Source organism: Pieris napi, chromosome 2 (assembly GCF_905475465.1).
Source record: "Pieris napi chromosome 2, ilPieNapi1.2, whole genome shotgun sequence".
Taxonomy (NCBI): domain Eukaryota; kingdom Metazoa; phylum Arthropoda; class Insecta; order Lepidoptera; family Pieridae; genus Pieris; species Pieris napi.
In genome coordinates, this window is record NC_062235.1 from 5,943,630 (window position 1) to 5,971,501 (window position 27,872).

At 33.4% G+C, this 27,872-nt stretch overlaps 1 protein-coding gene across 1 annotated transcript; it reads right to left on the reverse strand.

The window, feature by feature from the left end:
* Positions 1–260: 260 nt before the first annotated feature.
* Positions 261–27,286, reverse strand: LOC125063045 (fatty acid synthase-like). Its single transcript, XM_047669261.1, has 41 exons — positions 27,178–27,286; positions 23,692–23,844; positions 23,031–23,223; positions 22,239–22,359; positions 21,642–21,845; positions 21,330–21,446; positions 20,530–20,693; positions 20,313–20,455; positions 19,090–19,293; positions 18,104–18,293; positions 17,302–17,461; positions 16,646–16,815; positions 15,954–16,105; positions 15,612–15,795; positions 15,035–15,183; positions 14,355–14,536; positions 13,769–13,888; positions 12,458–12,567; positions 11,986–12,176; positions 11,396–11,565; positions 10,786–11,049; positions 10,457–10,577; positions 9,909–10,199; positions 9,394–9,837; positions 9,069–9,239; positions 8,788–8,918; positions 7,722–7,872; positions 7,368–7,539; positions 7,014–7,126; positions 6,349–6,510; positions 6,055–6,183; positions 5,888–5,967; positions 5,318–5,473; positions 4,924–5,175; positions 3,409–3,562; positions 3,120–3,324; positions 2,767–2,917; positions 2,445–2,622; positions 1,770–1,943; positions 1,316–1,418; positions 261–1,095 (listed from the first exon to the last, which is right to left on the reverse strand). The coding sequence occupies exons 2-41, from the start codon at positions 23,842–23,844 to the stop codon at positions 509–511; spliced, it is 7,266 nt and encodes a 2,421-aa protein (XP_047525217.1). The 5' UTR covers positions 27,178–27,286; the 3' UTR covers positions 261–508.
* Positions 27,287–27,872: the final 586 nt, after the last annotated feature.

Consider the following 27,872-nt stretch of genomic DNA (forward strand, 5'->3'; position numbering starts at 1 on the left):
TTGCCAATCAGCTATTCCAATGCATTTTAATTGTGAATGACACGTACGAGTCCTATTATGTATGATCAAAGGAAAAAAGTGAAAAAAAAAAGAAACAGCTCTAATCTTTTTTATTATTAGCTTTATGCTGAAGCGACTATCATTTTTGGTATTGAAATTTATTTTAAACTTTTGCTCCGTCTCAAACAACTTAGTTAATTACAATTAGTAAAAAATTCGTTTAGGTCAAAAGTTTGTGGTAAAGCGACTAAATAAAACACTTTTTGTAACAAAATACTTTATTCGCTTTGCCCCCAAATTATACCCAAGATAATCCTAAAAAATAAATAAAAGTTAAACTATACAACTTGATTAACTATATTCTATTTAATGATGATTTGGTAGGTACTGCAGGTCCTCTTTGTAAAGAGATTAAAATTTACAGGTAAACCACCTGTCAGATCTATAATTACTAGAACTTTTCTCTTTAATAAGTCCGATTAACCGGTCTTATAATAAACAGTGTCAATTAAACTTGAAGAGAGCGTTCTTTTTCTATCATATTTGTCATAACATTGCTTTCTGCTTTCATGCTTGACGAGTCGTTTGTTAATAACTCTCCATTAATAATGGTAGCACAGTCTTTGTTTTCCAGTATAGAATGATGATTGCCTTCCAATAAGTGTATGGTGACTTTACCTTCCGTAAATTTGTCTAAACCATAGTTCTCTTCAATTGCAAGAAACGGTGGAATTTGGTTAGGACGAAGAAGGGTGATAGGCGTTTTAAGTTTCTTGAAACTTATATTTTTTAAGTTGGTAATTATTTTCATTCTATTAAAGCCGGCAATTGACATGTCGGCAATGAATTTATCGGAGTAATTGTGTTGGGCAGGGCATGCCTTTACGGCGTACTGGATTCTATCATCATATGTCTCGATTTCATTAAGTCTTTCCATAAGATCTGGGATTTCGTTGTTGGGAGCTACCAAGTCAATTACGTGACAAATAAGACCGTTCTGAAGCTGAGTATCATTTTGAATGTCCATTAACATAGTGAGGAACCCGTATAAGAAATCGGGTGAACCGTCGACAAGGAATAACGAACCTTGATGACCTGAAAAATGTAAAATATTGTAATATTATTCCATAGTAATAATATTATGACACAAAACGTTGGTGTTCTTTAATTTAATCTATTAAGAGTATCTACGTGTTTCACTTGTACATAAATAAGCAATATAGATTTTTAAAGTAGTGATGCAAATGCGATCTATTGGGTCATGTTGCATCTAACCTGTCGATCCTAAAGATAATGAAAAATTCTAAAGCAGTACCTTCATTTTCGAGTTTTTCCATAAGCTTCAAAGCAAGTGAGGAACCAAAACTGTATCCAAGAAGTATGAATTGGGCTCCTGGGTTAAGTCGAAGTTTGACCGTCTGCAAAAACGAACAAAAGATTTAGACAAATAAAAAGGTATAGACTATAGGATATATTTTTAAAGTCCTAGTCAAAGTTAATTTATTAATAATAAAACATATAATTGCATACATTTTCAATACATAAATAGTTTCAATGCTTTTGTTATAATTATCTGTGCCTATATTATATTATATAATGTATATGAGTAATTGGGGTTGGTCAACATCAAGACTTAATTATGTTAAAACAAAATTAAATAGCTGTGTATTTGAAGACATTTGAGTTCTTTCTCTTTTTTTTATAATAATATATGAATGACCAATCAAATTGGTGAGACATGATATATTGTTATTATACAATCAACATACCTCGTAAAGTCTTTCGACCATACTATCCATGTCATCGTTTATATTCTCTGTGCCGTATTGTAGGACGCAGCACTTGATTTTGAGCCTCTTACAAAGCGGTTTCATGGTAGCGGCCGTTCCTTCAAGACCCGGTAACATGAACATCACTTTTTCGTCCTTGTTAATTACATCAGACTGTTGAAGATAATAAATAATATTAATGAAACGGAATATACAGATTAAGTTAGCTCACTGTTCACTATGAGATAATTCGGATAAAAATTTAAGTTTAAGTTAAGGATTAAGTTTGAATCTGTTCGATACATATATTATTACTCAAGTAATAAAAAAAAAATAAAAAAGCCTTTTTATTTCTTGCAAAAGAACAGAGTTAACTTAATACTATTTTTACAAATATATTTTAAGAAAGTAAATCAGACAATTATTATTATTATTATTTTTTCCTAATATTTGTATATATTTCTCAATTATTATTTTGCAAGAACCCTTCCGCAGGTGTAGGCCTCCTCCAGGGATCTCCATGTATCTCGATTTTGGGTGAGCTGCATCCAGCTCGGGCCAGCCGTTTGAGCAATGTCGTCCGCCCATCTCGTGAGCGGTCTTCCTCTGTTTCGTTTCCCAATAGGGCCACCCCACCTGGTCATTACTCAAGTATTTATTATTAATTAGGTGTACCTCAGTGCCATCGCTAACTAACGTCGGCATGAATATGAAGGGCTCTGAAAGGTCCTTTTCATCACCAAAGTTTCTCATCAGAACTTTCATACCAACTGCAGCATCGGAGATAACCGGTTGAACAGCAACCGTCTGAATTGTCGTAGCTGCTTCTCTTTGTGCTGTTATCTCTACTAATCTGTAAGAATTTAAAGGAATGTAAAGCCATTTTGTGTCTTAACGCTGTAATTGTCAGTACTGCAAATTTTTTTTATGAAAACAACGATTTAGTAGAAATTGAGAATATTTTTTTTTTTGTAATAATAAAAATGTTGTTGGTTACCTGCCAAATGTTAAAGTTCTAATGTCTTGAGCTGTCAAGAAGACTTCGAATTCTCTTTCTAGTGTCTGTTTGATTTCCACTGCCATCATACTGTCCATACCAAGCTCGGCAAGTGATACTTGTTGGGAAACTGTCTTAAGATTCTTGATACCTGTTAGGATATAGATAATAACTAGAAGAAAGGATTGAGCAAGTATCTACTTTAGGAGTAAGAATAAGCAAACAATTAGAATTCCTTTATACAGACAGAGAACACATAGAAAGCAATAAGGAAGAATAAATTTAAATATAAAAATATCGAAAACAATGACAATCAAAAACAATCAATCAGTTTGTGAAAAATGTTAGTGTACCCATAATTTGAGCGACAGCGTCCACAATGTTTCCACGTCCCGATCCTCCAATCCTCTTTTCAGCAACTACAATGGATGATACGATTGCAGCGTCCTGTTTCAGGAATTTGTCTAAAGCGAGGAGACAAGAAGAGATCCTTTGCTGGAGAGTTCCACCGATCTCCAATTGAATGTCCTTATCTTGCATATCTGCTACTAAACCCACCTGAGGATTGATAATAAAACATGTGAATATTATTAGGTTTTAGTTTGACTAACTTAGTGTTTATTAATGATTTTTAAAACTCACATCTCCGACTGCTCCCCATTGTACGGCTAGCGCTGGAAGACCCTCTCTCTTCCTTAGTTCGCAGATCCTCTCCATTACCGAATTAGAGAATCCATAGTTAGTTTGACCAGCGTTACCACGGCCGCAGGACACCGATGAGAAAATCACAAAGTCCCTGTTACAAAGTTTACGTAAGAGACTGTATTACTTAATTTAAGTCGTTTGATAGAGTTTTTAAGATTTTTGCGAAAATCCTAAGCATTGTGTGATACAAATTTATTGTATTATACGCGTATCAATATAACAAGAAAGCTTTATAGACAGAGAACCTGCTGTACTGGTATGTTATCTAAAGCTGGCGGCTTCAACACATTTACACTTTGTGCATGTGTAGTGTCTGTGATTAAGCGCGAGGCGTGATGTCACACTGAATATGCATCATGAAAAGACTGTCCGTCTCTCTCGCGCTCGGTCAAGCTTATAAGTATAAAAGAGACAGTTATTGTTTTGCTTTTGCTACTGTTTATGTTGATCTTTACTGTTCATGTCGATCTTTTTTCTCATTATTATTTTGTCTGTGATTGTTAACTTATTTAGAATTAGTAGGTTAGAATACTTTGAAAAAAATGTTTTGTGAAATATATTCCGTCTAAAAATTAACAGGACAATCTCGTGAAATGGTGTACAATGTTTTTAATTATTTTAAGCATCTTAATAAAAACAGTTTAATGAAAAAAAAATTTTTTTAATTTGACATCAGATGCGACTGGTGTTTAAGGTGCCTAAGAGGAGTATTGAAAGAATTGTCGGTGAAGTAAAAGTGAAGTGTGTTGAGTTAGATGGAGCTTATGTCGAAAAATGAAAAATTATTTACACAAACTACTCTTTTACGTTCTTGGTCGGGCTTAGAACTTTTGGATCCACCCACGTATGCACATAATATTTATAAGTATTTGACACATTTTTATTTATTTACAACCCACCCAACCTTACTAAAACCAGAGTAGACTAAATATAGCTTGGCAAAAAGTCATATTTTTAAACATACTGTATAGTGAAATTGCATTAGTGTGTACCTAGTACCTACTGTGAACGCGCCAGCTTTCGATATAATAAAGAATGGATTCTGATTTTGACAGCATCAACTTCTTTTCCTTTAAAATTCTAAATCATTGATAGATATACCTTCTGATAGTCAGGTAAATATAATATCTAAAACAAAACGTGTGTGTACTTATGCGCTTATTATATACTTTTAGTTATACAATAGTTATACTTCTTTGCTGTAACAAAATAAAAATCTTTTCAAAAAATTTATTTTACGTTTGTAGAAAAAACGACACTAACAATAGGAAATACTAAAATGTTGACTATAGCTATATATATAGATACTTCAGGGTGTCGGTTTTTTGTGACGATGTGCGCGCGCATCGTAAATATTTACTCTCATCCTTTTTCCCTAACGCACCAAAAAAGTATAACTTCAAAAAAATTGTCTAAAAAAGCTGAACAACAAAAACATTAAGGCAAACTTACTTTAATTTCGGGCATAGTGTTCTTGAGTGTTTATCCAAGTAGATTGTAGCTTGAGCTTTGGGTCCGTAAGAAGTCTTAAAGGTCTCCGGGGTTTGGTTTTGGAATATGGAATCTTTAAGAATTACGGCTAAGTTAAATATTGCTTCTACAGGGCCCATTTCTGCTGCCATCTTAAGCATATTTTTGCAACCCTCTTCAGTTGTAACGTCATGCGTTGAAATTTGCACATCAGCGCCATAACTAGCCCATGTCCTGAAGAACACGGATTAAAATTATTACTAAGCTACAAAGACTGTTTCCTAACAATCAGAGGTAACATATTTTATTTATATATATATTTCATATGTTATAGACCCACATTATCACTAGTGTTATCAGAGACAATTTACTATACCTCATTCTGGATGATTGGTAACCATTAGAGATGCCTCTTCTAGACGTGAGAAGCACTTTTCTCGCTCCTCTAAGGATTAGCCAATCTGCTAACTCCAGACCGAAACCACCCAGACCTCCCACCACAACGTAACACATGTCGTCCTGACACATGTATCTGCGGCACAAAATAATATTTAAAGGGTGTAGAAAAAGTTCATATTGGAAAAATATATCTAATATAATAATAATTTGTTAATAATTTATAATATTTTTTGTTTTTATAATTTGTTTTGATTTTCTTTTTAATAATTTTTATTATCACTTTGTAGGGTAAAAAAATTGTAAATACTGAATACTTGATTGTAAATAAGTACAAAGTTTATTTGGATATAATAATAACGAATATTTTTTATCATTTAAATTTGCTGAGTCTCTTGCCAGATTAAAGTGATTTACTTATCACACTTCTTCTCATCAAAGCGAAGCGAAGAGAAGTACATAAAGAAGAAGATAAAACCAACAAAAGAGATGTAAATCGAATGATCATAAAATATTATAACTATAACATTATTATATTATTTATATTTACCTGGGCAAAACATCGACTGGCATGTAAGTAGGCTTCACTGGGCGGTTGGTTCGTTCTTCATCACGGATCTTTATGATTACCTGCAAAATAAAAAAGATAAAGGGATTAGCATAATGATACATATTTCTAATACATATACATAATGTATTAAATAGTATACTATTTACCTTTCCAATATGCTTTCCAGCCGCCATGTACCTAAAGGCACTTTCGACTTCGTTCTTCTGGAACGTACAGTACGACAAGGGACGGACCGCACCACTTTCAATTCCCGACAGTAGGAGTTCTTGCAACTTCTGTATAAAGCAAATTATTATATAACAGTTTAAAAAAAATAGAGAGCTATACGGCAACATTAAACAATGAAGCGAAAATATTTGTATAAAAATTCATAAAGCTAATTTTTTCAAATTTATACAGTATTTTAATGAACAAATATTAAAGTGAATGTAAAAACAAACCTTTCTGAAGACGAAGCTTTGGTCGAAGATGTAGTCCAACATAATTCCGTGGAAGGAGGTCTCTTTGAGGAAGAAGGACATCCCGATGGGAGTGTTGTTACTGATGTCGAATTTACCGATTTCAAGGAAACGACCGCGAAACCCAAGACAGCGGACTGAGGCCTGGTAGAATACATTTATTACAGTTAGATAAGTTTGTATAATTCCGGGAGAACTCATATAAGTCACGCCTAACTCATAATAAGAAGAATTAGTACCTATCGCATTATAGCGCGGTAATGCTGCCAGCATTTAAGGTACACTGCGGTAAATTGATTATAGTTTTCTATTAATCCACTTTTAATTATAATTCGTTAGGAAGGAATATTGTAAATACTCTATTTAAATATTTGAAAAAAATTATAATAAGAAGAATAGTAGTTATTCGAATTTATAATCTTTACTATTAGTTAAAAAGAATAACTGGTAAACTAACTGCTTTTCAAAATTAAGACTCAGCAATTTAGTTATAATTTTAACACCACACACTTAATAATACCACATAAGGATTACATGATGATGTTTATGACGATTATGAATCTAAAAAAAATCTTGAAAATAGTGAATCTTAAAAAAATCTTGAAAAAAGTATTTAAATGCAAAGCAACTCAAAGATCCGTAAATACCTGCAGTTTGTCATCAGACAAAGAGTTGAGTACCATATCAACTCCCTTGCCGTTAGTCTCCCGTCGGATCATGTCTTCGAATGAGGTGTCACGAGAGTTACCGATGTGACTGTCTGAGAAAGTCACCACATTTCCCACGTTAAAATAATAATTCAACAACTTTAAGAAGACACGAAAATCAAATTATCGACGTAACACGTAACCTAAAACTCCTTAAAGTTAGGATAATTAATTAATTTATTTGGAAACAAAACAGATACATCTATACAATATAAATAAAACATAAAATAACCACATTGGATGTATCCACAAAAAGATAAAAAGATTCACTAATAAAAAATATATATATCTAACCTTTAACTTGCGGGAAAAGTTTTTTGATGAAGGCTCTCTTATCAGCTGTACCCACGGTAGTGAATACCTCACAGCCATAATGCAATGCCATATTGATCGCGGCTTGACCCACACCTCCAGAACCAGCGTGGATCAGAACTGATTCACCGCGTTGCATTTGACCCACCATGACCTATACAGGAAGCATTTTAAAATATGCTTACAATTGAATTAGTTATTTATTAAAGCGCTGTGTTTCACAATACGTTAATTTTAATAATTTATTAGTAAATAAAACTTAAACATTCAAAATACTTTTTGAAACCGTTATACTTATTATTTAGAATGTTAAATTACTTAGTATATAAGACTTACCATAGCATAGTAAACGGTGCTGTAGGCTACTGGTACTGTAGCAGCCTCCTCGAAGGTCCATTCATTAGGGATACACCACAAGAGAGCTCGGTCTCCCTCTACCATATTTGCCATACCGCTGTTACGGACCATAGCCATTACCCGGGAACCACTGTTGCGAGTAATTAGACGAGTAAGATTTATTATTTCTAGACTAAGTAAGTTTTTTGTTCACCCAAAAGTATTTATGTTTTGTAAATATAAAGAAATAACCAATAGCGCTACAACCTCTTCGCCTCAGATTTCTGTATGTTTTTGTTGTTTAAATTTCATTATATATACTGCTTTGACAGAAAGCCGATCACTTATCAGACTCCTATCATTGATATACAAAAAAACCCAAATGCACACTCAACGTCTAAAAAACGTCCTCAAAAAATGAGCGCAACATTCTAAATTGTCCGCTCATTTCAAATAGTCTCGCGTCTAATAAGTGGAGTCGATGTTATTTATTTGTGTTTTTTTATAAATAAATTTATGTACTTTTGAACTTTCTTGTGTGTAGTTTTTGACAAATATATTTTCTAACAAATTAATTTTTAATTTAAAGAAAAAACTTTTTAACCGGATTAAAGTTATGTATTATTATAAATTTACAACTATTTAACATCCAACACCTTTTGTCTTTAGTCACCTTGACCACGCACGCTGTAAAGCACCCGAAAAGTCGGATAAATTTAAAATTATATTAAATAGTTGTAAATAAAAAAGTCATGTTGGACTCCACTCAATACCTTGTCCTACCGACCACGGTCGGTCGTAAAATTTTATTGCTTTAAGTACGTATACACTGCGTTGTAATAACAACTTTAAGCAATTCGCGTAAGGTTGATTTTGCAATAATATATGCTTGTAACATATACTGTTATAGACATACTGTTATAGAAAGGGACAGAAATAGTGTTTCGGGACACTTTCGAGCGTTACTTTTATTCGAGACTGGGTTCATCTTGGGTTTTTTGTATATCAATGACTCCTATGCTTCTCAGTTATTTTGTATATTAAGCTAAATTAACTAAAGCCTTACTTAGGTATTCTGCCGACGATTTCGAAACCTTGCACGCACTCTTGCGCAAGACGCCCTCGTGCGACGGCGTCCACTGTGACTCGACCCAAAGCTGTCATTACGTCACGGAAGTTCAGCGCTCCACAATAGACCTGTCGAAGAGGATTATAATAATTAAAAATCTGTTAATATAAGTCATAAACCACTATGCGATATTCTCAGACAATACATAATATATATATATATATATAGATATGATTTCGAATAATATTACTTAAACTAAATATTAATCTATAACTTACATGAATAAGAATACTATCTGGGTTGTTGAAAATCTGATTCTGTCTAATTGGTCCTTCGAGCCATCTGAGCGAAGAAAGGTCTCCGATAGTGGTTGTGTTCACGAATCCATGGCTAGCGCTAACTGTTTCTAAGTCTCCTAGTAATAAATGACGGTAGCTTCCCCATTGGCCCTAAAATATTTCATTATTTAACACATATATATATACTTTTAGCAATCAAATTTTAATTTTGCTTCCCATCAATTAATATATGATAGATACTCACATATATATACTGAAAGCATCATTTGCTTTTTTTATTAGTTTAAAGATATTAAAGACTTACATCTTGATAAATATTAATGGCCAAATCCTTATCCAACTGCTCTTCATAGAATTCCAAATCAGGATTGAATGTTGGAGCGGCAGGGTCAGCGATTAGCAAACCATATACAACCTCGCCACCCGGCTCCCTTCTTAAACAATTCACAAGACCCAAAAGTCCGTTGAGTGGCTCATCTTGGTTATAAATGACAATTTTCTGGCCCGACTTCAATTCTTCCTTAACTTGTTCAATCCACGCGTATGATTGATCGGCTGTTTTAACATGAATGAATTTTGCTGGTTTGGCACTGACACGTTTTCTAAATAGGACCAAGTATTCAACGCCAGTATCTTGAATAGTAACGATATCGTATTTATCGGCGTGGTCTTTAGGGTTTGGACGTTGCTTTTCACGACTGATTATAAAACATTTGTCTCGCAGTGTTGATATAGCTTGTTGCAGGACCTAGATGAAAAAACGTTTTAAGAACACAAGAATTGTCGTTTTATAATAATATGAGTATGCATTTTACCTACCTCAGGTCTGTTCAGAAGATTAGCACCAATAAATAAGACTGTGTTGCTTTCTCCAGCAACCTTCTTATTTTCAACAACTATGTGCGATGGCATTTCAATAGTATCTTCTGAGATAAGTAATAGTTCTGGTTGTATAAGAGGTAAGTCTTCAAGAACGTCGCTAATTTTTTCTATAATTGGTTCGTAGCCGTTCGTTTTGTATTCCTCATCGACGAATTCAATACTTTTTACTTTGAATGTTTGGATATTCTCGAGAATGAGTTGTATGTTGGCTCTGAGTATGTCTTCGACCTATGGATAAAAGTATGAGGAACATAATCAGGTTTTACTCGTTATTTGTTTAAAAGCTTAATTATTGGCATAATCCAATTGTTTAAACATTTAATCCATTAGTTTAGTATAACATATTTATTTCTGTACAACATTAAAACAAAAGTGACATAAAATAATAAAACTTTTTGAAAGGGCCGTAGTTATACTTAAATACGAAAACTGTAAATTGAATTCTAAAATGAACTATAGAAATGAAGTACTGTAGTATATCATACCGTCATCTTAGTTTTTGCACAGTTAGGTACAAATATGTTCTTCTCCAAAACAGGAACACCAAGAGGGATTTTTTTGGAGATAGGAGAAGCGTGGAGGCCACGGACTTCGACACCACCGGCTCTAAATACGGATGATAGGTTTTGTAGTATGCAAATAGAATGTTCTCTTAATTTATTTATGTGATTGACATATGATTTATTTCCTTGACTAGTAAACTTAGGTATGAGTTAATATCTAGAATTGTTAGTCAAGAGATTTGTATCTTGTATCAATTTCTTCAAACAATTAGTGAGCAAATCGAGGATTATACATATTTACAATGAATTACCTGACAACATCCACATCTGGGTACACTCGTACTTCGAACGATTGCCTATCCGATACTTGATTCATTTTCGATACCGCGTCATAATGCATTGTGGCGTCTATGCAGAGTTTCTCAATTCTAGTCGGTACAAAGAGACCACGGGTGTCATTTCCGACGATCTTGAGCTGCAACATGCAGTCCATGAAGGTGACCCAATTGTTGACCCAAGCGACACGACCCCGAGTTCCTTCGATGTTGCAACCAATCACACCTCGGAAGCGACCGCTGAAAAAAGTGCAATAGAATATATTTATATTGGAAATGCGTAGGGATGATAAGATAATATTAGCGACTTTTGACATTTAAAAAGAAATATGTGTACATATATATTTAAAAGATTTTAGACATATTTTAATCGAAGTGTGTCTATTAATGGCTCAAATTTAGTTGATTATCTGAGTGAAAGTGTTTTTGTTTTTAAGACATGGTCGATTGTGGTTATTTTTAAGTTTATTATAAGTGGAACTAGCAGGGTAAATGTACATAAATTATGAAGTAGGAAGCTCCCATTTTTAAAGTTTCTTCTAAAACTTCTGGAGTCTTAATGGTTAGAATGATATGCAATGTTTACCTGTATTGATAGCCTCTCAATCTCAACTCCTTGTAGAAGTCTTTAGTGAGCATGTGCTTCACGTTTGCTCCAGTGTCTTCAGGTGCTGCTTGAAGCACACGGTAGTCCTTGCCAACATTCTTCTTTGCGTAGATGCGACCAGAAACAATAGATGCACCGCTCTCGACAATCTAAACAGAATATTCATTTCTATTTTAAGCAAATCTACTGTGGAGGAATGCCGATTTTCCTTCAACCTAAACGGAGGTTTGACCAGTCCAACCATTGATTGTCTGGAACTTGAATATTTCAATTACGGTCGAAATAACTTCGTTAGCGCTTTTCAGGGTATGCCGTCATCGCTGTGTAGTCTTAGAACTTATTGACTTGATACGGAGTATCTAGAATAAGTTGACTATGAGTTTGAGTTTGTGTATTCAATCGATCGAAATATATGTATAACTACGATCGCAAATTCTTTTCCATGATTTACTTAATTTTAATTTAACTGGCGCGAGGGTCTTAGGGCCGATATATGATGAAACAAAACTTTGGAAGTAGCACAGGAATATTTTTGTCTAGAGTACTTAATAATATTTGAATGAACTCACTTCGAAGTTTCCGCTGCCTTTCTGTATCATGACGATGAATTCCAGGTTACCCTCTTTAGGTATTGGAGTAGCACGCTGGAACCGCACATTTTCGAAGACCACAGATACTTCGGTGTATAGCTCTCCCATTATCAAACCAAGAGTCTCCCATACCATCACAAGGTAACCAGTCGCTGGGTATAGGTTCCGACCTATCCAATGCAATCACTGATGTTATTTAGTTAGTTCAAACAAATAATCAAATTTTGAAATAGTGTTAGACTCAATAACATCTTATTTGCGATTTGTCTTTTCAGTTATCACGCGCCGTTTCTAGATCAGACTGTATATAGATTAAAAAACTAAGTTCAGTTTAGGAGAAAAACAGGACGGAGATATTTTTAACAAAATTGATTATTACCTACTACCTAAACCTTTGTCTGCGTAGAATTAGTTCTTTATGCTCCAGCATTAATTAGAAATCCATTCTTACCATCAATAACGTGTCCGACCATATATTCACTGTCCTCATCGATGATCGACATCCTGACCGTACGTTCTCCAGACTTTATCTTCTCTTGAGCGCGGTATGAGGTCACGTACCTGTGAAAAATAATGTCATATATCTATCTCAATATTTTTTTGTACATATTTATATAATTAGTATAAAAAATAACACAAGTGCTACCCTCAGGGACTGTATTATATTTTTTGTATAACCTAGTTTTTAAGTTGTTGGTTCTGTTTGTTTTCACTCTTCTGTACATTAAAGAATTTATCTATATATCCTTCATAATATGGGTAATCCCCATACACCCTAAGCACATGGAGTCAAAGAACGCAGTTGCTCAGCCCTAGCTATTTGTTTGCGGTCCCCTGATTGATGAGCTGCTATTAATAACAGTTGGACTCTTTATTGCATTGTAGTCTAAGAGCCATTAATTCACAATTTCAAATTACGGTAGCCAAGAATGTATATTGTATAAATAATACAAATAAATGGATAGGGGTCTATATTAGTATTAAAAGTCAAATAGTTTCAGTTTGCTGAGTAATTTTAACGCAAATTTAATAAAATATGATTTCGATTACTTGAAAAAAGTAGAAACAATCGGTCAACTGAACAATCTATGTTTGATAAGTTTTAGTAGTAATTATAGGCTCTTGGACTGTTGATCCAGTTTCGAAATAACGCGTAAAGAGTTTGCGGTGACCTATGGAACATCGCAATAAGTGATGAAAAATGGGATACCCGCTCGTTTTTCGTTTGAGCCAATATATTATGCGGTTTGGTCAATTTTGCAACGTCAGGTTCAGGTTATACCATATATCTTCTACATTAAACAAAAACGGAAACTTAATTTGAATTGTGTCATATAATATTCTACAACAATAAAGAATTTTACAGATGAGAGACAGGGGTGTACCGATTATAAGTTGTAATTGTCTCTAAATTTGTACGACTGGCCCACGGCTAGTGAAGGTGCGGCCATACATCCAGGCGCGGCCGCAGAGAAAGAAGAAAATATTAATCCTCTTTCCTCCAACTTTGATTTTGTTTCTTTGGAGTAGAGACTCCGTGGATTGCACTTGGCACAGGTGCTAATTAAAGATTTTAATTGGCGCCTAATAGATAGTACCGGTGACCTCAGAGCTGGTGCTTCCTCGCTCAACGCATAAGTATCGCAATACAGCGAGGAAAGGTACACTGCCATAGGGACCAAACTTTTTAAATTGTTTAAATTTTTTATTATCAAGTTTTCATTATTTCGGTAATTTTTGACAAATTTCTGCACATTCTTACCAGTCTTCACTATGCTCCCATTCTACGAGATGCGAGATCATTGGTGTACCAAGGGACACCGGGTATTGCACATGTGGGTAGATGTTCGCCAGTTTCGGGTTCAATCCAGCTTGGTAAAGTCTGAAAAGTTTTTTTTTATGTTAGGGAATAAATTCAAGAAAACCGTTAAACAAATGGACTGTTTTGAACAAAGTGCATCAAGTTTTACGGAAAATTTAAGAAACGGCGATGTGGGTAAACTATTGCCACCAAACTTTTTTATTTGAATCTCGACCCTAATTTTATGTTTTTTATGTATATAATATACTTATGTATTTTATTATATATTATATATATATAATATTATATATATATATATATATATATATATATATATATATATATATATATATATATATATATAGCAAAACTACCTTAATAGTTATTGTTGTTTTCAACTTGTCTAGACAATAATAGTTAAACATGTCGGAGATAATTATTTATTTTAATAAAACATAGGTATTTAGAAATACACTATAAATTTTAATATTCTAATTTTCTTTTGGAGTTTAAGTTTTCATGTATTTAATGAAAAAGTTATACTTACTTGCCCAAAGCATTTAACATAACAGTCACATTGTCCTCGTTCTTCTGTGTGAGTGGTACGTTGGTGACATCCTTCTTTAGTGATCGCCGCAGTATATCTTGGAGTAAGCCATGAGGCGCTATTTCTATCGTTATAGCATTTTGGTGGATCAGACGAGATGTCTCTTCGAAGAGAACTGGCCTCTGCAGTGAAAGTATATAGTAAGTGAACACAATTATGGCAGCAAAATATTTGAATTTTAAATTAAAGAATTAGATCAGCGATCAATGAGGGTCTTATGAATTAATATTATAGATAATAATAATAATTTATTCCATTTATATAACACAAATCCGTTTTAGTATAACAACTTAAGTACTAATTTTAGTATCAGTATCAACAATAAATAAAAATAAATTAAATATAGAATAAAGATATAAACAGCCTACGATTATAATATATGTAAAATAATTATAACCTTTAATTAAATTAAATAAAAGACTCAATCAGCAAAATCGTTTAAATATTCTAAGTTATTATATAATTAAAATAATAAACGCAATATCTATACATACCGATTATTATCGATTAAAAAATTCAATACTGATATCTAAGTTATATAAATTTTGAATGTGAATTAGAAGTGACATCGTATATGAAAGTTAAATATTTTAAGGGTAACATAAAATCAAAAGACTTACGAGTAAGTTGTTGGTGTGATATTCAGCAGAGCACAACTGTGCTTTCGGATCCTTCCACAATGGCTGAGGAACAGACGATGAGACCCACTTCTCAGAGCGAGCTTTCGGGCTCGGAATCACTTCTTTCAGGTATTTGAGAAGTTTTGGACCTAATAAAGTTATTATGAATAATTACGATCTTGCAGTCGTCAAAATAATTATTTACACTCTACACTAGTATATATGTTCGACGTCCTGGTGGACAGAAAGGTCCTATTTAAGAACATGTATACAATAAATAAATAAATAATTATTGCTCCATTAATTGTTTCTGTGTGACTAAAAATGTCTAAAATCCTTAGATATTAGCAGTACGAAGGTAAACTTAACTTCAGATAAATAATTATACATGTATTTATGTTGCTCTAGAGTGTAAAACAAGTGCCGGCGTCTTTTTTTTCTGATTAAAATAGAGAACAATGACTTTATACATGCAAAGTGTATGAAAGTGATATTCCGGAATCCCTTATTCTAGATTTATACCCCAATAATTTATTTCCATTGCAGTAAACCGAAAGAGGTTCGAACAAAAACTTACCAGCTTCAGCGATGTATTTGGAGTGGTAGGCAATGTTGGAACAAGGAACTTCCTTGGCAAAGACTCCCTTCTCCACCAATTTCGCTACGAAGATCTTCATAATTTCAGCTGGACCTGAGATGGTGCTAGATTCGGGGCCATTGTGACAGGCCACTTCAATTTCAGGCGGGCAGAGGGATTTGATCTGTGGTAAGATATTTTATTGTTTTTTTTTGGGATTGTCGAACATTTTAATATTCAATTAATTATTTAATATTTTTATCAAATATTATACATAAATAATTACTGTTGGTAAATACAACATTCAGCGATATACACGTATAGATTTGATAGAGTTCGTACCTGGTTGTATCCCAATCCAACAGCTGCCATGGAGCCCTTGATGAAAGGTGTTTCGATAGAAGCAAGACCGTGGCTGTACGCAGACAAGATCATCTGTTCTGCTGTGAAACAGCCGTCAGCGTATGCGCAACCTAATTCTCCGACGCCGTGACCTACAAAGTTTTTTAATTATATATCGCATTCTTATGCGATATTTTAGAAATGAAAAATATCCCAACAAGATTTATGTCTCCTTCAACTCTATTTGAACATTTTGTTTTAGGAGATAGGAAACCTAATTTAGTAGTTTTATATAATTGTTAAAATGTATATTCTTATCAAAAACGGAAAATAAATATCTATACAAATTGCAAATGTGATATTTAAAAAAAATATCTGACCCAAAAACATCGAAATTTCAATTACCTTTTTTTTAAAGGCCCATAACTTGAAAAATAAACATCTACAATCTACATATTCAGTATTCACGTTCATACCTACTACATATATGTTTAACCTGAATATAAATAAAACCGGCGCGGCGATTTAAAAAAACGACCTCACTTTGGTTTCGATGTTTCACGTGCCTCTACAGTAGTTAATTTTTTATTAAATCTGCTGTTATTAAAATCAAAACTAGCTGATCTCAAGATCAATTATAGTTGCTGATAATAAATCTTTATAAGCTTCTAGTTAAACGGTAACAAACTCACCAATGATGTAGTCTGGTTCAATGCCAATGGCCTTCAAGACGTCGGTAAGACCAATTTGTACGGCGGCAATCCCGATGAAGGAGTTCAGGATGTTGTCGTAAATCTTGGGGTTATTTTCCGTGATGATCTTTGTTAGGTTAATACCTTTAGGTTCCAAGGCTTTATGACACCTGAAGTCAATAATATAATATTTATGTAAAATGATTGTAAATTTTTGATAAAATATGATGCAATAATTCCTACCGAATAATGTAACTAAGCTAATTTCTACTTATTCTACATATCTGGAAGTAACCTAAACATAACATTCATAACTGGATTTTCCATTATGCGTCAGCAAAATAAATACCAACAAAACAAAGTTCTATATAAAAGCAAGATTATCGTTTTATTCTCTATCCATTTAGTAACCTACTAAACGTCTGACCCAGTCTTACTAAATGAGTTTCATGATGCCTGTGCTCTGCTCTGCAATATAGCAACAACGATACATCCAAGTTTGATGTGGTTCTCTCAATATCCGTAACGCTGATGTAACCGTGGGATCGTGCGGTACAAAACTCATTATTGAGATCGGAATGGTTGTCGGTATCGCTTTTGGAAATTACAGAGTAAGGGCTCAGGTGTAGGATTATTAAAGACTTCTTGGGACTTACTTCTGAATAGCAGCGGCAAAGACCGGTATTCTCATTAGCTCTGTAGCCATACCAGTCCACTGTGAGCCCATACCAGTGTACACGAACCAAACAGGACGATGAACGCTCGAAAAGTATTGGATGTTACGGGCAAGAGATACTGCTTTGGTTGGTGTTGAGCCTATAAAAATATAAAAATGTGGTCGCATTCGGAACATAAACGTATTAACCGTACCCATTGATTAAAATACATGAGGATGTTTTTGAGGAAGAATTTTAGATAATTTTTTATAAGTAAAATATTATAGATCGACAACGTTTTAAATGATAAGTTATCATAACTGTGATAAGTGATGATCAACAGTTTTCGTACTATATACTGGTGACGTTATAAAGATAAATAAAGTCAGTGGCGCATTTCTGTATCTGTTTCATGATCATTTGTTAATCTAATAGGCAAGTAGGTGATCAGCCTCCTGTGCCTGACACACGCCGTCGACTTTTTGGGTTCTAAGGCAAGCCGGTTTACTCACGATGTTTTCCTTCACCGTTCGAGCGAATGTTAAATGTGCACATAGACAGAAAATCCATTGGAGAGATCGAAACGACCTCAGGGATGAGAGCCGCATTCTGAAGCCACTAGGCCATCACTGCTCTCTCTCTTTTAAAGATAGTATTATTATAACTATAATTATTTAATTTTTATAGTAATCCTTGTAACTAACATTATGCTATTGTTATTATATCCTATTAAATAGTCTCTTCAGAAACATACCTCTAAATTAAAAGAGTACTAAAATTATTTATGCCTTATTTAAGTTACCTAGCAATGAGTATCCTCTGAAAATATGGCCTTTAATTTCTTCTTCGTGAATGGAGTGATAGAGTCTCACTAATTCGGCATCTAACGTTCTAGACTCTAGGTCATCAAAGATTCTGGCCACTGCTGATTCTGTACGTCCAGATATGCAAACTAGACGAGGCAGGTCATCCGAGGGTATTCCATTATTGACCTTAAAATTATATGAACTTAATAAATATATATACGTGACAAGTAAAGTGGTTACACTTTCAAACAAGATAAACGCAATACGCTGATTACTGATTTTAATGACTGGTTTTGATTGTACCCGTTAAATGTTGAACTAATGTCAATTATAATTTTTAAAAACGGAGATATAAATTACATTTAAGAATGAACTGCACTAGTTATAACATATATGAACATGGTCAAAAACACGACTAAGGTTAATGCTTTCTTTTATATATCGTTATAACTACTTTTTAACTAACTAAATCAGTCTAATAAAACTGTTTCTTAAATATCCTGAATGTTTCTTTAGAAACCAGTGCTAAACAAGGAATAAGGTTGTAGAACACTTTTCATAGAATTTTGACGTGATAACGTCTTTAAAATCGTTTTAGTCGGGTGACATGTTCAGAAACTTGTGTCACATCAAAACCTCACGAGCGCGATCGCAGGTATAACGAGAGAGAGACGGACCGATCTCCCGTCTCATCTCGAGCGCTGCCAGTCATTCCGTGAAACTTGTCACGCGGAATCCTCACGAGCGGAGGCTGGCATAGCGTTCGAGTGAGTGGACCGATCTTCCGTCTCTCTCACTCTAGCGGCATACAAACGAATGGAGATTTGTTATCTTCATTAATTCCTTACTTCCCAAAAACTTATATCACCAATAAGACGTTATCACGTAAACATCTCGATCGTAAACCTACTTTACAAACAACCAATATTTTTATTAATAAAAGTTACGCAACCAGACCTATAATTCTATAATTTTCACACACCTTAGTCGGGGAAACGTTTTTCAACAATATATGGGCATTAGCTCCTCCGAAGCCGAAGGAGTTAATTCCAGCCATTCCTTTATTCCATGGAGTCTTTTCTGTAATAACTTGAAACCTTCCTTCCTCTAGAGCTTTGACACCCTCACGAATCGTTTTGAAGTGCAAATTTGGTGGAATGTAACCTGTGCTGTAAGCGATGCATAGCTGTAAAGCAAAAAAAATTTTTTGAAGTGAAACTTCTTTATCGGGGTTGGAAAAAAATTTTGTGTAACATTTTTTCGTTACGCGTCACATTTTTCCGTCACGCGCCATCTTTTGAAGTGAAACTTCTTTATCGACGTATGGGAGAAATTTTGTAGCAGGTTACGCGCCATGTTGCTTTTTGAAGTCAAACTTCTTTGTCGGCGTCTTTGTCGCCTTGTCCCTACTACGGTTGATCCGAAGAGATTCGAAGCCATTAGTAACAAAAATATATAATAACGATAACAATGATAGTAATACTAATAATTCTATTACAATTAATGAAATTCTGTAATAATCTCAGTATTACATAGTAGTACAGTAATAAGTTAAAATGAAATAATTGTATTTGTATTCATGTCTATGATAATAAAAGCCTTTTGTGAAACTTTATCTAATTTAACTTTATTTAACCAATTTCTGTAAAGTTGCATATAGTAGATAATTTTTCGAAAAATAAGGTCATAAAGAAGTTTCACTTCTTACGTGTGTACACCTAGTACACGCACATATTTCTTTTTAAAACAATACTTTAGGTTAAGGCGCTTCATTTTATTCATTCTTATTTCCTGAATGCATGGTCTTTGTTTATCGCTTTGACTAGTAAACGTGCGTTGGGTGGGTAGCGAGTCGGTAATTCATTACAAGGAACAATAGCTTCAGTTAGATTTACTTAAGAGTTAGGTCAGTTATATTTCCAAAATTTCTAGAATGATTCCAAAATGTTATGTAGACGTACGTAAATGTTTTGTTTTTGATCGCCTTCGAGGTATTTCTATGATTGATTCATATTCAATAATACTTTAGTAATAATAAGTGGTGGTAGTTAATTGCCAGTTCCTCTCGTTTTATCTACTTCCTTAATTTAAGGACTGGCAGTAAATTGCCATTAATTTATTTCACTGACGTTCATAAAGGGGCATGAAGTTACCTATTTGAATAAATGATTAAATTTTTGAATAGGTTTGATTAGTATAATATACCTTAGCCACAGAGCAAAGACCGGAGGAAGGTTCACTGTGTCCTAAGTTAGACTTGATGGAACCAATTTTGAGTGGTTCTGATCTGCCCGTACAAAACACGTCATCGATGGCAAGGCACTCTTCTGGGTCTCCTACTTGTGTGCCTGTAAAATAAAATAGAATAGTAACTAATATAAAAAAATCGTTATCGAGCGAAAATATTTAGAAAATTACCGACCGGTGCCGTGAGCCTCGACGTACTCCAAGGTCTTTGGCATGATGGAACATTCTTCGTAAAACTCATATAAGAGCTGTTTCTGAATATTACCAGCTGGGTATGTAATACCCTGTTCTTTGTAGCCGTCACAGTTTGTCTTTGCGTGAAGAACTTGTGCGTATACTCTATAAAGAAAATATATTAATGAAAACAAGTTATGTATCAAATTCAGCGCAAGCCCGTACTGCTGTACCTACTTAGGTAAAGAACACAGTGAGAAATATCGTTGTATGTGGGACTATTAATTCACGCGGCGAAGCATACTTGCGCGGGGTAACTCTTTTCTCTTCATATATTCTTATTCAATAATGTTGCTTCGTTTTGCTTTTTTCCATTCTACTATCAACATTGTTTATTTATTTTTGAATATTAATTATTATTTTAATCAGCATTAAATATCATTGTAGTTTTACTAAACTTCTGCTATTTCTTTTATATTTAAATTTACAAGATTAATGTAAACACCCATACATTATAATATGTTAAAGTCAAAAAAAATGTACTCTAGTATTTAGTTTTAAACCTCGTTACTCAAATAACGATTCTAATTTTCTAAAATTATCTTAAATTATAATCGACATGATATCGCAGAGCAACTGCTTTTCTCTTCAACGTGATACTGGCATACGACATTAAAAAAATTTGTTGAACCATGAAAACTTTATTTGATTTAACTTTAACTTAACTTAATTTTTTTATGTCACGTGCATAGTAAGGCGCAAGCTTAAGCTAAGAATTACTTCTATAGAGAGCAGCCTTACCTTCTGGAGTCCTTGGCCTTCTGCAGCAAGCAAACAACGATGGCTTCAGACCGAGCGTAACCATTAGCACTATTGTCAAAACACTTACATCTTCCATCAGCCGATAACACTCCCAGCCTATAAGTTAACGTTTACTATATTATTCATTTTACATAATATTGTTACTGCAGAAATAGTATCAATAAAGATTAGTTATTTTAATATATATTAGCTTAATAAATTAATGAATTACATTTATTTACGCAAATGAAATGAAAAGTGAATGTACCCAAAATAGCGAAACAGAATTTTTTAAGTGTATTAAAACCTCACCTAGAGAATTGCAGGGACACATAGGGATGGAGACAAAGATTGGATCCACCGACGATAGCAGAATCGCAGTGTCCGTCCCGAATGGCTCTGAATGCGTGCTCAAGTGCGTATAGTGAACTTGAACAGGCCGTGTCTACGGTGTAAGAAGGACCTGTTACCCCCAACCAGTAGGAGATACGGTTGGCTAACATGGAACGGGAACATCTGTTGCAAAGGTTAATTAGGTTGCTAATTTTGTTTGAATTAATTTTTTTTAATATTGTCAAAGAATGGAAAGTCCGAGAAAGGAATACAGTTCGCTGAATCTCTGTTTCTTTATACTGTGTTTGCTATTTTAACAAGAAATTCCTGCGAAATTTATAAAGTCACTGTATTCCAACTTGTTATGTACTTTTTGTTACTATATATATACGAATACTTTAAGTTGGAAATTACATAACAATTTTAACATATACAAAAATATGTATAGTCTTAATTAAATAAATACGTGTAATAAACTATATATATGGATTTTAACTGGTAAAATGAAAATTATTCTTGGACTCAACTAATAAGAAATCTACAAAAAAATAGTCTTAAACCAATCCAATTACATACCCAGTCACACCAAATTCATTGACCTGCATTTTATCGTAAAACCATGTTTTCTCCGATTCAGAGAAACAGGCTCCAACGAACACTCCAGTTTTTGTATTACGCAGTTCATTTGGGTTAACGCCTAGAAAGGTATAAATAAGCTTTATATATTGCATTTTTCTTTTGTTACACAAAATCAAACAATTACGTATTCGATAAGCTTTACCTATAATAGTAAACCGTTTAATTGTTATTTTTTAATTATCATTATAACCGCTACAAATGCAACGATATAACTTATGTCAACAGAAACTTATTAAAATTGAGCAAGCATAGATTAAAAACAGTTTTACATTTCAAATCATTGAATAGGCATTAGATATTACGTCAAACTAACTACTGTTAGGTAATAAAGATAAAGACGTACATCCTTATTATTAATTTAAAATTAGAACACTTCTAGTCAGTGCATTATTATATTGTATTAGCTACGCCAGCAAATTCTACTGAACATTGCATATAAGATTTCAATAGTAAAACTAAACAAAATCTAATTTTTTAAATGTTCTTTAATTAGTTGTGGTTAGCGAGAGATTGAAAGAGACAGAATTCTAGTGAAGTAATTGTCGCCGGTCTCTTTATTTTGTAGGAATATTTTATACGGCATAAATTGTGTAATGTTTGGTTCGTCGATCTCTAGATCTAATATTATGTTGATAATTTTGATTTATTTTCATAACGTATTTCATAAAAACATCATGGTCACTAAAAATAGATGTTATTGTTGTTTTAAATTACAAAAATATAGCTCACCGGCGTCAATTATAGCCTCATATGCCTTTTCTAGAAGTATTCTGCACATGGGATCCATGGTGTGGGCCTGTTTAAAGTGAACGCCAAAGAAAGATGCGTCAAATTTGTTGAGATTGTTGATTTTTCCTGTTCGCTGCGGAATTTCGGGGTGCCTGAGTTTCCACCGACGGCCGTCATTGGAGATCAAGTCAACCTATGAAATGAGAATCAATATAAAATTTAAATATTGTTATTAAAATATTGGTTGTTTGTAAAGTAGGTTTACGATCGAGATGTTTACGTGATAACGTCTTATTGGTGATATAAGTTTTTGGGAAGTAAGGAATTAATGAAGATAACAATTTTTTCAAATTTTAAATTACATCTATCGTTTTATTCACACTTTTGATGATAAATTTCGGGTGTAAAATGACAAGTTTACTTATTCGACTATGATATACATTTTTCTTCATACATTCACGGAATGACTGGCAGCGCTCGAGATGAGACGGGAGATCGGTCCGTCTCTCTCTCGTTATACCTGCGATCGCGCTCGTGAGGTTTTGGTGTGACACAAGTTTCTGAACATGTCACCCGACTAAAACGATTTTAAAGACGTTATCACGTCAAAATAAGAATATTTGAATTTCAAATTTAAATGTTATATTTGGCATCTATTTACCTTGTTGAATAGGTTCTCCTGCAGGTGCATTACGGAGTCAGAGTCGGGGAAAGAACCAGAAATACCGGTGATCAAAACCTCATCTCCAGGTGGCGGGTGAGACAGCCGATGTCCTGACGTCAAACGGTCTTCCGTTGGTGGGATTGACGCCATCTAGATACCAGTATATAATAATGTAATTTTTATACGAATTTTATTATAAAATTTAGTTTCATGATATGTGGAACCGGGTGCAATGGTTCTTGTGAAACGAAATATTCAAATGAATTGCGGAGAGTATCTTGCCTGTTCTCCGCCCTTTTTAACCAGCAGGAAAAGACATTTCTATTTTGGCGTTCATAAGTTAATAAATGTTACCAAGAATATGTTCTTTTCATAGTGTGATGTCGTACGGTATTCTGTTGTGGGGAAGTGCCGCCGATATTCAGACAATTTTTGTTTTACAAAAAAGGGCTATTCGTTCAATTTACAAATTAAGTCCCAGACACTCCCTCAGAGATAAATTTAAAGAAATTAATATAATGACTGTGCCTTCTCAGTATATCTATGAAAATCTTTTGTATGCCCATAAAAATATCAATTTGTTTAAAAAAAACAGTGACATCCATAACGTGAATACTAGAAACAAACACAAATTTGTTGTTCCTACAACCAGGCTTAAGAAAATAAGTGGTTCGTTTAGATGCCAACGTATACGTTTTTATAATAAACTTCCTAGCCACATTCAAGAACTAAGCCTTAATAAATTCAAAAATTGTATAAAGCGGAAACTTTGTCAGAAAGCCTTTTATACTGTCAAAGACTATACTGAGGACAAAAAAGCTTGGGTTTGAGCTGCTCCAATAAATGTACACAATTAATGTTGATTTAAATACCTTTTTACATATTCTATACAATGTCATGAATATTTGCTTTGTAAAGTATTACTTATACTATTTTTAATTATTGTGAATGTGAAGACTACGTGGATCATTGTTTTTTATTTATTTTATCCTTTTCTCAGCTTTACCTCAGGCCTACCCAAATGTATTTTCTTTGGTATTGTTCATCGAATCGTTAAGCTCCACGAGTTGAGCTGCACGATTACTGACAAATGCGTGCACTGACTTGACAGGTCCACTCAATCTGTGTGGTTCTTTCCTCAAAAGACCATTTCAGACTGCAATCTACATGGTCTTCACATGATCTGACCAAGATTATGTCTGGACTTTAAAAGAGACTGTGACCTCTGAGTTTGATTCGGCGTTTCTTCTCAGAGTAGTCAGATAGGAAACGTCGAACTCATCTAGTTTAAAAAAAAAATGCTTGACGTGTAAAAGTGTTTGTACAAACCTACTTACAGAAAATAAATCATTTATAATTAATATTTCAACATTATAAACATCCCTGGTATGTTCCCACATTGAACAGTCCTGCGGGTTGAGAAATTAAAACTAAGAGAAAACGATTGTCATCGTTTATTATTAGTCAACACTATTCCATCACTCTTTATGGTTTTGGTATGAATTAAGTGCAAAGGGTTGAGGTATTAGTACGTTCTTTTCTTGAGTTGTATCAGTTCGGAATTACCCGGCAGGTGATTCCACAAAGAGTTCGTACGTGGCAGAAAGTTCTTTATAAATTATCATAATTCCATTTAAGCATCAGTTTCTTTATAGTATAATAATAAGTATAATAATTTATCTTATACTAATATGTGCCCTTCGAGTACCGTAATGACGAGTTGAAACTCGTCGAGCTTTAACACGGGCCTTAATAAAGCCATCAATTTCTTCTGTTTCTCTAAATACCTTAAAGTTTATATTCTTAGTTATTAACTACAGTATGCTGTTTCTATTACTTAAATTCGAATATTGTGGTGCTTCTACAATTACGAAAGGTCAGCATTTATTCTACAAAATTTTCGTTTATTGACAATCTAAGCAATTCACAAACGTGACTCTCGTCCACTCTCAGATGTTTCGTAGCCAGGATTTCTTACACCTACGGTACGCTTTTGCGTTACCCCTCTCTTTTCTCATTATCAACTGTAAAGTCGATATCGCTAGTGACAGACAAGTTTTTGCGTATACGTTTAAGAACTTCGACTTCGTTAAAAAAATGAATATTTTCAATGAAATTTATTCATTTTATTCACGTGCATATTAATTGATTTATAATGTATTCACTACATATTCGTACTGTTTAGAATATATTATGATGATGGATTATTCCATGCATATTAGTTAAATTAGAATTTGACTAATATGCCTGGAACATATTATACGACCATATCTATTTATTGCTGCCAATCACGATTGTTAGCGAGATATGAGATCTTTGTTACTGGTTTTATTTGTTTTTTGATTAATTATTACTATATAAAAATAAGTCGGGATTTCCTTCCTGACGCTATAACTCCAGAACGCACGAACCGATTTCCACGGTTTTGCATTCGTTGGAAAGGTCTCGGGCTCCGTGAGCCCAGAAATTTAGAAAAACGTTAGCAAAGAAAATTTAGGAAAAATTTCAACAGAAAAGCGGGATCACCAAACGAATTGTTACATAAAACGAAGCCATCTAGTGGCGAAACGGAGTTCGCCGAGTTTGCTAGTTTGCTAGTTATAAAAGTTTATCTTAAATATAAGCCTAGCGACTTTATTGATTATTAAACACCTTATATTTCTGAGCCTTATTTATCAATAACAAGTTAAAGAAACATTTCAATACAAAATTTAAAACAATTCGTCAATTTTTATTTGGCATTATAGTTTCTTAGCAATTCATCAATTTATTTTGGAAATTAATAAAGTTTTAACAAAACACAGTAGCTAACAAAAACTAGGGATACTTTTGAAAGTGCAATAAATCTATGAAACCTTTACAACGAATTGGCGACACTCCAAGGCAGTGTTAACTGCTTTATTCACGGGGAAAAAATCACGGCAGATGCACTGAATATCGACAATAAAATGAGCCTTAGAATCGGTTTCTGATTGAACACTAATATAATATAACTAATTGAACCCAAAATAATAAATAAAAGAAGTTAATAATAAATATAAGGGCTTAGCTGATTGCCTCAGATTGCTGTATTTGTCTCTTGATAAATTATTTAATAGTCAACTTTAGTAATAATTAAAGATTTGTAGATTTTAATATATATTATTTATAGTTTCATTATAAAAAAATCTAATATCTCTTTATTAATTGTATGTCAACTGAAGTTGTACAAAAAACATTTATGATCCCATCCTTGTTAGATATAAAAACAAAATTATGTTCGTAATTCGTATGCAACCGCTTTCATGGCAAAAACAGACATATTATTAACTATGACATAATAAGTTATTGTTTCGTTGTACATGTAGTATTAGGAGCACTTTATATAATTTACCTTAATACAATATATGTAACGTTTACGTCGCGCGAGTTTTTAAACACTTAAATCTCAAGCACACAGTCCACACACCAGTCTACCTTTAAATAAAAATTGATTAATTTTACCTTAATTTTTCAGTTATGAGGAATGTGAATATCGGCCGGACACCACTTTATTTCTGGGCACAGGTCAATATCGATTGTTGTTTATAAAAGTTAAAAATGTACATACAGGATGTTCTTATTTTTTTATAAATATTGACTTAGTTTTTGAAAATGCATTCGATTTATATATATAAAAGTATATACTTTAAGCATTAATTAAAAAACGTATTTATAAATATATACGTTTAGATATATACGTTTATAGATATTTTAGAATTATTTTGAAAATGTTAAATTTCATAGTGTCAATAATTAACCCCACGTATTCATGCAGTCTGTATGATATTCAAAAGTTTATACGTTTTAGTATCAATAATTGCATGTAATAAATGCGCCCAAAATACATTTTGTTAATGATTGACAGCATGTTATGTTGTCTCTGTACCTCTAACTTGAGAATAAACATATTTATATTTGATCGAGTTCACGTTATAGGATAGTTACACTAAATTTTTGTATGAAAATTAGAGCAGTATGTACTCGTATATAAGCACGCGCCAATCTATATGTTTATCCATTACTTCGAATATTTGAATTAAGAACGTCGACACGATCCTGTAATGACGCATTTTGAATAGAATTTCAAAATTAAAAAAAAGAAAGAATAACATAACAGCCCTAAAGTAAAAAATTGTATAATATTCATACGAAACAGG